We start from the raw sequence: 9,367 nt of genomic DNA, 5'->3' as shown, positions 1-9,367 counted from the left end.
AAGTCCCAGGTAAAAGAGTTATTAAGAAGAATTATTACAATTATTTATTTTTAATCCATTAATATATCCACAAAGTATCTTCAAAGTTCCGGTATCTGTCAGATGACCTCCACTGGTTGAATCCAAAAGACTGAAAATAAAGGGTCCTTCAGCATTAAAAATGACACCCAGTTTATTATATTGATGACTACATACTACTGAGAGAGCCGTATAACCAAACCAGAGTTGAGGTTTGGATGGCAATTCTAAACTGCATGACGTTATATTAATGGATGTAATAGTAATATATACCCACTAGTTAAGAAAGTTACCAGACAAGTTATACCTTGATAAAAATAAGAACATTAAAATCTTTTCCCAATTCTTTGTATAGATTAATTTATCACATACCTTCAGAGACATAAGCAAAAGGCTTATTCCTAATGGAAAGCATTGTAAATAAGTTGAAAAAGAGAGCCACGAAAGTACCAACCAGCAGTCGCCCCCTAGGGAGGGGAAGAAAAACAAAAGTATCTTAATTTCACATCATCACAAAACATGAAAACAAGCTGTAATTACTACTAACAATATCAAAATACTTTGCTTGGTATCTTTTACTGAGACTGAAAACAAGAGTAAGATAAGCTAGTATAATGACTAGTAACTGGCCGTGTATTATCATTTTAAGGGTTATATGAGATCACTGAACTTTGCACGTTACTGTTATCACATTAGGCTGTACATAATGTTCATAATGTTGAGTAACAGTTCTTAACTAATTGCATATATGCACACACATATATGTTTGTCCTTTGAAGATACAAATACATTGTCCCCTCAGCAGCAGAGCTAAAAAAAGCTTAGTTTCCTATGGAATTATGCCTGTGTCCCTGCTCTTTCCTTGGAAAACTACAACTTCAACATACCTGCCATGCCCCAGTCTTTTGCCCCATAACACCTTCTTTTCCTTTCCCCATATTCTTTCTAGTCTTCACCATCTTTGCAGCACCTCCAGCTCTGTAAAGATCACAGCACCCTCCCCCCCCGCCCCATACCAGGCCTTCTAAGAGGCCTCTGTAAAAAATTAGAGCAATTAAACTAGCAAAACCAGCAATACATAGTTAAATCATTATTTAAGAGAGCACGTGCATTACATTTCAGTTGTACCTTGAAAAAAACATCTGCAATATAACTTGCACATAGTTTGAAACAAATGCCAAGGTACCAAAACCAATTTGGTATTGAATGTACTTGCATAATTAATACATGCTAGATTAATAATTAGAAACGCAAAGAGACACTGGAAAAACTACAATTTTACATGTCAAAATAATTTCTTACGTGTGTATCTCAGGTTGTTCCAGAAACCGCTCTGCACTACAAAAATAATTGAAAATTGGAATTATATTCATACAATAAATATACCTTGATACCTGAAGCATATTTTTTCAGTTCTGAATAATGAGCTGCCATTCATTAACAAAAACTGACAGATACAGTACTGCAAAAAAAAAGAATTGCTTAAATAAGCACAGCAGTTTTTATAAGTGATGAAAGCACTTAACACTGAAAAGAATCAGGGTGTAATTTAGATTTTTCCAACTATTTCCAAACTGTGCCACATAGGTGCTAGCTACCATGAATGCTGCCTACACAATAAAAAGATGCTTGTAAATGAACATGCCAAAAAATACTGCTACTGCCACCACCGGTGGCAACAACAAACTAAGTTTGAAATCCCTGACTTCGAGCCTCTCACTAAGCAAGGCCAAATAAACTAGATGTGGGATACTGCGGTGGAGATATAATTTTTTTTTTACTCACCAGTAAAATAAGAAATGAGCTTCAGCTGTAACAAAAACCTATAATAAGTTTTGGGAATTTCCTAAAATTGATGTTTGAAAACTTGGGAGGCTTTGACAGTGCATCATTATTAGAATTCATTCCAATGTAGTATCCATACAACAGATCAACCTATAGTATAAAATTGTTGTTAACATAGCTCTTTATGGAGAAAACAGAGCCCCTGAATAGAAAATTGGAAGGTACACTGCCCCAGTTTTAAATTCCAGATGTTAGCAAAAGCCTCTTCATTTTTACAGACTAAGATAATTTTTAGTCTAACCTCCTGAAACACAAATGCTTCCAAGTGTAGACGGTATGTCAAATTAATATTTGAGCAAATTTTGAGGGACTGATGAAGTTGATAGTTTAAACATTCAGATCCTTAATATATTATGAAGTTGCTTTAGTTCATGAAGGGACCAAAGAAAGAAAAAATAAAAGAAGTTTTCTTTATTAATGAACTTAAAAAGTCAAGATGCATAGAGAAATCTATTAAATGAAATACCTAACTTTTTGGAAAATATGATTCTTAAGAATATTGAGTCTTTTCCTTGAAAGCTGTTTAATTAAATGTATTGATTCCTATCATTTCATCTGAAGCCTACCTGTAGTGTAATCAATATAAGTGAGCAATAAGGTTTAGCAATATTTAAAAAAATCTGAACTTTTTTCTACAGTATCTCTCTATATTTGTAGAATGCATATGCTTTTGCTCAGCCTGGAATATCTTCACACATGACAAAAAAAAAAAATAAAGAAAATAGTACATATACCCTACCTTTCTTTCAGTATAAAAAGAGCACCAAGCTGTGCCAGAACTGTAGATGCAAATACGGCTAGAACTTCAAACCTTTCAAACCTGAAATTTGAAAATTCAGTTTAGAAGTACTGAACATTGAACAATGCATCAAATGCATTCTGGTCTGTACAAGAACCAGCAGGACAGACCTACTATTTCCAACTCTTTCAAGAGCAGATAGATGGGAAGAAACTGGACTCCTTATAGCATTATTTTATAGTCATTATTTTCAATCTTTTTAAAACCAACACTCCTCTTGTCACAAACAGCTTAAAATTCAGCATTTCTTAATTCTTTTTTCCTGTCCCTCCCCTATGCTCTCCTCCTCTATTCTGTAACTGTTCTATACAGCATCAGTCTTGGGTCTCCTTACTTTTAGGGTCTTTACACACAGATTGTTAGTCATGACTGTTAGGGGATACAGGCAATGACAGTCAGCAATGTATCAAACGTTGTCTTATCAAACACCAAATCTTGTTATTAGTACTTACCCAAATGAATAGACTGGGCTGGGTTTCTTCATCATTACCCAGTAGCTTATTAGACATGTTACCAAACTGAAAAAAGGGGGAGAATTGGACTGTAAGTAACTGCAACCTTTACAAACTGGATAATCTACAAATATACACTTCAGCCATAAGAACTGAACAAATTAATATAACTATGTCTTATCATGAACTCAACCCCTCCATCACTGTCATAATGAGGGTTCCAGTGAATCCAGAAGAGGTTGTGCTTGGGAATAACACTGAGACTGATGATGTCTCAGCGGTTCCCATAAAAAGGGCAGCAAACAATTTTAGCAGAATGGTAGTCAGTCTAATTCCTTACACCAGGAGACAGTCTAATGCTGTAGTTATGGCATGTTGTGCTTACAAAGGCTACTACTGATCTTCTTCAATGTAGAACACCACTCAGCCTAAATCAAGTTTACCATAACTCCAAATGGAATGCATTTTCACACTGAGGTCCTGACATAAAAGAGCACCACCAGTGTTTAATCTGCATGCACTCCATGAATTTCTCTGAAAGGGACTTGGAGCACACCAGACCAGGCACCCTAGTATCTGACTAACAGGCAAAGGTAGTCTGAGAAAATCCTTTTAATACTGTCTGGTATCACACATAATAATGTCACATGTAGTAATCAAAAATACAAAGCAAAAGACTATGAAAATATTAAAGTAGACACCCAATAAATGCTCTTCTTACATGTGCTTTATCAACTTGCCTAGAAATACTGTAACCTGAGAAAGGCCATTTAAATGAGAAGGAACACGACAAGAAAGACGACAGGACTGTCACACTTATGTCACTTCCTTTGTATCCCAGTGAAACAGTAAAGAAAGCTCTCCATTAAACTATTCTTTTAGAGATATACCATAGACTAGATGTAGCACTGTAGAATAAGTGTCAGGCTATGCCAAGTATTGCCTTTCTTTTCCACAGTGTAATTTGTCTACATATATGGCCAAAACAGACTTACTTTTTCTGGCTGCATTCATCTACACAAGCTCTAATCTAACTGGCTATTCACTGACAGCCACAGGTCTCTCTTGCTATTTCCTTTCCAAGTTTTTCTCTCATATTGAACATCTGAAATTCCAATTATTTTATCCCCATGGTACAAGCCTGAATTTTTCTAGGATGAGTCTTATTTCCTTTGCCTATTTTTCCTCTATTGACCCCTTTGGACATTTTTTTTTATTGGAACCCACCCGGATTCAGTGTCATCTGTGCCTTTATGCAGCCCTTTCTTAATTAATGGGAATGTTAAATCAGATTGGATCAAGAACTCGTCCCCACAGCTGCTGAACAATCACATCCTCACAACCTGATCCACAGCTGTGTGGAGTAAAACCAAAGCAGAGGAAATAATACTGTTCATATACAAAACAGTAAATTCATATACTCAGTAAGACTATTATAAATGACCAAGAAGATGAAAACAATGAAAAAAACAGAAATCTATTTTTTCAGCAGAATTACTGAGCACTGTTCTCTCTTACAGCAAATCAAAACTCTTGAAAGAGATTGCTGTGAGTTAGGATAATCTTCTAGTCCATCCACTAATTAACCTAATACATCAGGGATATTCCATCTTTTCCTAAAACTAAAAAAAATAATATTCTAGACAAATACAAAATACAAAATCAAAACTTTCCCCAAGGTGAAAAAGGTATTTTGAGTCAAGGTGACAAAACTCAGCAGATACAAAACTCCAAGAAAATTATTAGATTCATTAAAGTTATATCACCATTCTAATGCAGTCACAGATCAAGTGAAGCATTTTTGTGCCTATATCATTCCTCTTCCTTTCTGCACGTTTGCTGCTGTTATTTATAAATGTTTTACTATCAGTCAGATGAGCTATAGTACGTAGTGGGCAAAACAGAGTGCAGATAGCTCACACCTGCTTTTTATAAGCTAGTGAGCTTATAAAGGAAGATAATGTGGGTTAATAATTAAAAAAAATACATGCTTTTTATGCAGTTTATTTCCCAACCACTGCTGCTGATCTACATCTCAAGTAAGAACTGAATATATTTCATATCTGTATTATCAGTATTATCAAAATTGTTTAGAACGTTCATACTTAAAGTAGTTTTATTATAATTTTGTTAGGAAACAGGAAAAATACTAAAAATATCTAATGACTGTATTGGTAGAGTGCATGTGATCTAGCTCTTGAAATATTCTGAAACAGAAATAGGATACTCCTTGTTTCCTGATGCTAAAACTGACGGATACTTTAGAACCAATGACTGTGGCATCAGGGTTCCAAGTCAACCACCAGGTAACAGTTTGATGCTAGATTCTGTTTTATGTTGTTACACATCTGCTCAGGGAAATCCATGACTGAACTGCGTTCTTACTAGTCATTCTCAATGCAACTATGGTGTTTCTCATCATCTATTTATTGTGATGTACAATTTTATACTCATTTAAGCTATATTCAAACTGTGCTCCCAAAGTGAGGTTGTTTACCTAGTGTGCAAGACACCAACGTCCACAAAACCAGTTAGTGTTTCTATACTGATGACTCTAAATAACATGTGTTTGTACCTGTAAATAAATTTTATATGTATAGAAATATACAAAGACAGGCACAAATCAACAGTAAGACTAAATGGGAAAAAAACTCACCTGAAAAGGTCAAAGATTGTCAAATAGGTGTAAGCAGTTAAAGCTGTAAAAAAAAGCAAATATTAAAATTTAATATAGTTTTTTCAATGCAGATATCACTTGTATTGTTCTAAGTCCCTCTTGTGCAGCTCTTTTTCATCTTCTATCTACATAAATTCTCTCTGCTGATAGAGCAACTCTGTCTTTTGTATGTGTATATAATATGAATGTCCAAACCACTTCAATATATTTAACTACAAACACCTTCATTCAACTGCAAGTGAGGGTCTGTATACGTCACTAGTACTATTTACATAAGGAACTGTCACGTTTGAAGACTAGCTTAGAAATCTACTTTTTCGCAATCTTAAAGATAAAGAGGGTACTGCAGGAAGAAAATGACCAGCAGGTCTGGAAAACCTTGCAAACTTTGAAAGACTTTCACCCATCCACACTTGCCTGCGAGAAATGGCTCTAAACTGCCTGTGGCAAATCAAAAGGAAGCACTTTCCGAACCTGGATGTGCAGCTACCTAACTCCATTACGTGCTGAACTTGGCTTTTTCGGTATGTTGGAAGTTCACAAGCTAAGAAACACATGGTAGTTGGATGTAGTTTCAGGACAAGAGAGCCACCTACCTATGCTGTTTGTAGAGCTGCACCACATTAGCAGGAAGCCAATACATATTAAATTTATAGCACCAAACAGCAAGATCTTCCAGGACTGTTGATGAGAATAAATAATGTATTTTACATCTTCCAAAATTCACAAGACACAAATATATCTACCTAGTTTTAAAAAACAGTATTACAGTACTTCATCATGCAAGCAGAACTGGCTTCTCCTCCCTCCCAAAAATTTACAACTAATTTCAGAACAACAAGCCCTATTCTATTTTTAACTTTACAGATTGTCTCAAAACTCGTTTATAAACAGTGCTTGTGCACGATGCTTAAAATACCTTTTTGGTCTAAAAATTCACCCCTGTATAATATTTGCATTTAATTACAGCACACACCATCTGACTTTTGAAGACAGACTTATACAACTTTATATTACTGTGTTCCTTTCTTTATGCCGGAACTTAGGTCCAAAAAACATCTGTGTATATTCAGTTTACAGTTCTACTGAATGCATTAAATACAAGTACAATTCTGGAGAACACTAATTGACAGGGACAATGCACAGGAAGGAAGCCAGCTTCACAGCTGGATTTTTTCTTTTTTTTAGCACAGCTCAAAATTTTCAGAGACATATTCTCAAAATATACTCAAGTTAATAATGCATTTTAACTTATCACAGCTGATGTCTTTTTTAGTATTATTCACTAATGTCCTGGTTTGAGAAACACTTACCCTCCTATCTGCTGCAACCAGTCTGAACTCATGTGTTAACTTTCCAACCAACGATCTCTGTGATTTGCGGAACAGGTGTATTGTCCCCTTAAAAAAAAATAAAATAGAATTAAAAATTTTACTTAAACCATAGTTTAAATTAACAAAAAGGAAATCTTCATTTATGAACTATATTCATAATTATACTAAAGAAGCAGAGTGAGTTTTTTGTTACTTACAGATAGCCTGTAAACATTAAATTCAGGAATATTTTTTGATAACCTTGGATGGGGCCTTGAGCAACCTGGTCTTGTGTGAGGTGCCCCTGCCTATGGCAGGGGGGTAGAACTAGATGATCTTCAAGGTCCCTTCCAACCTAAACCATTCTATGATTTTGCATGGTTATTATATTAGAAAATGGTGAATGACTTACAATCAAGCTTCATTTAGATATAATCCAGAATTCAAGATTACTGGAAAACATACCAAAATACCATTCAAAGAGTGGAGGTTTTACTTTTATTTAAGTAAAACTACTACAGATGTTCTGAAAACACAAATATTTTTCTTTATCAAAGCACACATCCCACACAAAGCCAACTGGTTTGTAAAACAGGAAAATATTGTTTTTATATATAAATGAGAACCCATTAGAGAAATAAAAACAACGCTGGTCTCATCCATAATGTGGTGGACACAAGGCCAATAACACGAGACATACAAACAATCTCAGTCCTGGCTTAACCTAAACGCGCACAGATGTGGTCACTGTAGACACTCCCTCTCCTTTCCTGCAGTGGAGAGGACACATGTGCATGTAGGAGATGGGAGTGAGGGGGATGCTACATGGCTCTCCTCAAAGTGCGACAGGGAACAGACTACCAGAAAAATTCACCAACTACGCCACTTGCTCCACTTCCTCAGAGGGCTAAAGCTTCTAGTTACCTGTCTTCCATTCTACTCTCCCCACATAGAAGTGAGCTTTCCACATGAAAAGCCCTTCTGATTTGCAATAGAAATTCGTGGACTTGTAATGGGCGGTCTGTCATATGCAGCGATCTGGGGCTGGATGAAGTAAGGTTTGATTGTAAGCTATTGCATCTGTAACTGCCAGCAGCAGACAAAAAGACAGGCTAACAGGCTGGTTACCAAAACAGACTCAATGAACTTACAGACACAGTTGTCAACACAGCTGTATTTCATAGTATCTGTAGAAATACATATATGCTTTGGTGTCACCAATTACAAAGACAGTATTATAGATCCCAAGTTTTGCTCACCTAGGGCAAAAGGCTGGCACTTACTATTTTCTTTACTAGCAAACCATTACATGATGAGTTTTTTTCCTCAGTAAAGACATAGAGGATGAAAGAACACTTTGGAAAGCTTTTCCAACAAGCAGTGGACTGCCTGGTTGCAAAGGTTATTCTGTTGCATTAACACCCATTGCTTTCCCATACTGTTAGCAGTACGTCCATTGCTTAACTACACTGTGCCACACCTCCCCACTCATATAAAGGATGCTGTGCATTAAAGTGGTGTATTCTGTACCACAGAGGAGAACCCCATGCAAACCCAGGCTAGCCATAGTTCACCCCGGGAAGGAAGCTCTAATTCAGTGGACATCACACTTTGGCATTAAAGCTTCCCTAGCTCCTCAACTTGTGGCAACACAATGGAGAGAAACACCTCTGTGCTGAGCAGGAGGGCAGCTACCCCACGCCTCACCCACCAAAGGTCCCCATGCAGTGCTGGAACAGCTGTACAAGAAGTATTTCTACAATGAGTGGAAGCGTCTGCTCCTACAACGCCAACAGGTGACAGCACCTGTGACCGATACCGATGTCAATTCGTTTGTGCCCAGCACCAAGAGAAGACACCCAGCTGAACGAGCACAGGCGGTGCTCATCCCCAGAAGAATGACTCTTCTTCTTCTTCAGGACACGAGCCACACACGCCAGGGGCAGCAGCCCTGTGCTTTCACCGACACAGGGGCACAGGGGCCGGGCAGCCAGTGTCTCCCCATGGGGGTTTCCTTCCCTCGGCTGATTTGGTGCTGAAGGAAAACCCCGAGGCCCAGACCCAAACCATCGCCTTACAGGGCTGAGCGCCTACCGCTTGCTCCAACGGGGCCTACGCGCCCACCGCGGCCCCGCAGACCCACTGGTGACTAGGGACACGCGGGTGGGGGGGAGGTGTCTGAAGAGGAAGTATTACACGGAAAGCCACAGCGCCCGCTCCTCCTGCGCCCCAGAGCCGTTAACGGCCGCCCCAACGCCTTGGC

General features: G+C 37.6%; 1 protein-coding gene across 1 annotated transcript in view; it reads right to left on the bottom strand.

Annotated features, from left to right (window-relative positions):
• The window catches only part of SLC30A6 (solute carrier family 30 (zinc transporter), member 6), a 19,331-nt gene that overhangs the window by 6,534 nt on the left and 3,430 nt on the right, over window positions 1-9,367 (bottom strand). Inside the window, exons 2-8 of the mRNA XM_009880433.1 lie at window positions 7,105-7,191; window positions 6,388-6,472; window positions 5,771-5,813; window positions 3,115-3,180; window positions 2,603-2,683; window positions 1,321-1,356; window positions 391-485 (exon numbers count right to left, since the gene is read on the bottom strand). Of these exons, the coding sequence (XP_009878735.1) occupies window positions 391-485; window positions 1,321-1,356; window positions 2,603-2,683; window positions 3,115-3,180; window positions 5,771-5,813; window positions 6,388-6,472; window positions 7,105-7,191 (493 nt within the window). The remainder of the gene's footprint in view (window positions 1-390; window positions 486-1,320; window positions 1,357-2,602; window positions 2,684-3,114; window positions 3,181-5,770; window positions 5,814-6,387; window positions 6,473-7,104; window positions 7,192-9,367) is intronic.

This window comes from Charadrius vociferus, unplaced genomic scaffold (assembly GCF_000708025.1).
Source record: "Charadrius vociferus isolate BGI_N301 unplaced genomic scaffold, ASM70802v2 scaffold62, whole genome shotgun sequence".
Taxonomy (NCBI): domain Eukaryota; kingdom Metazoa; phylum Chordata; class Aves; order Charadriiformes; family Charadriidae; genus Charadrius; species Charadrius vociferus.
This window is presented reverse-complemented; position numbering and strand designations above follow the sequence as displayed.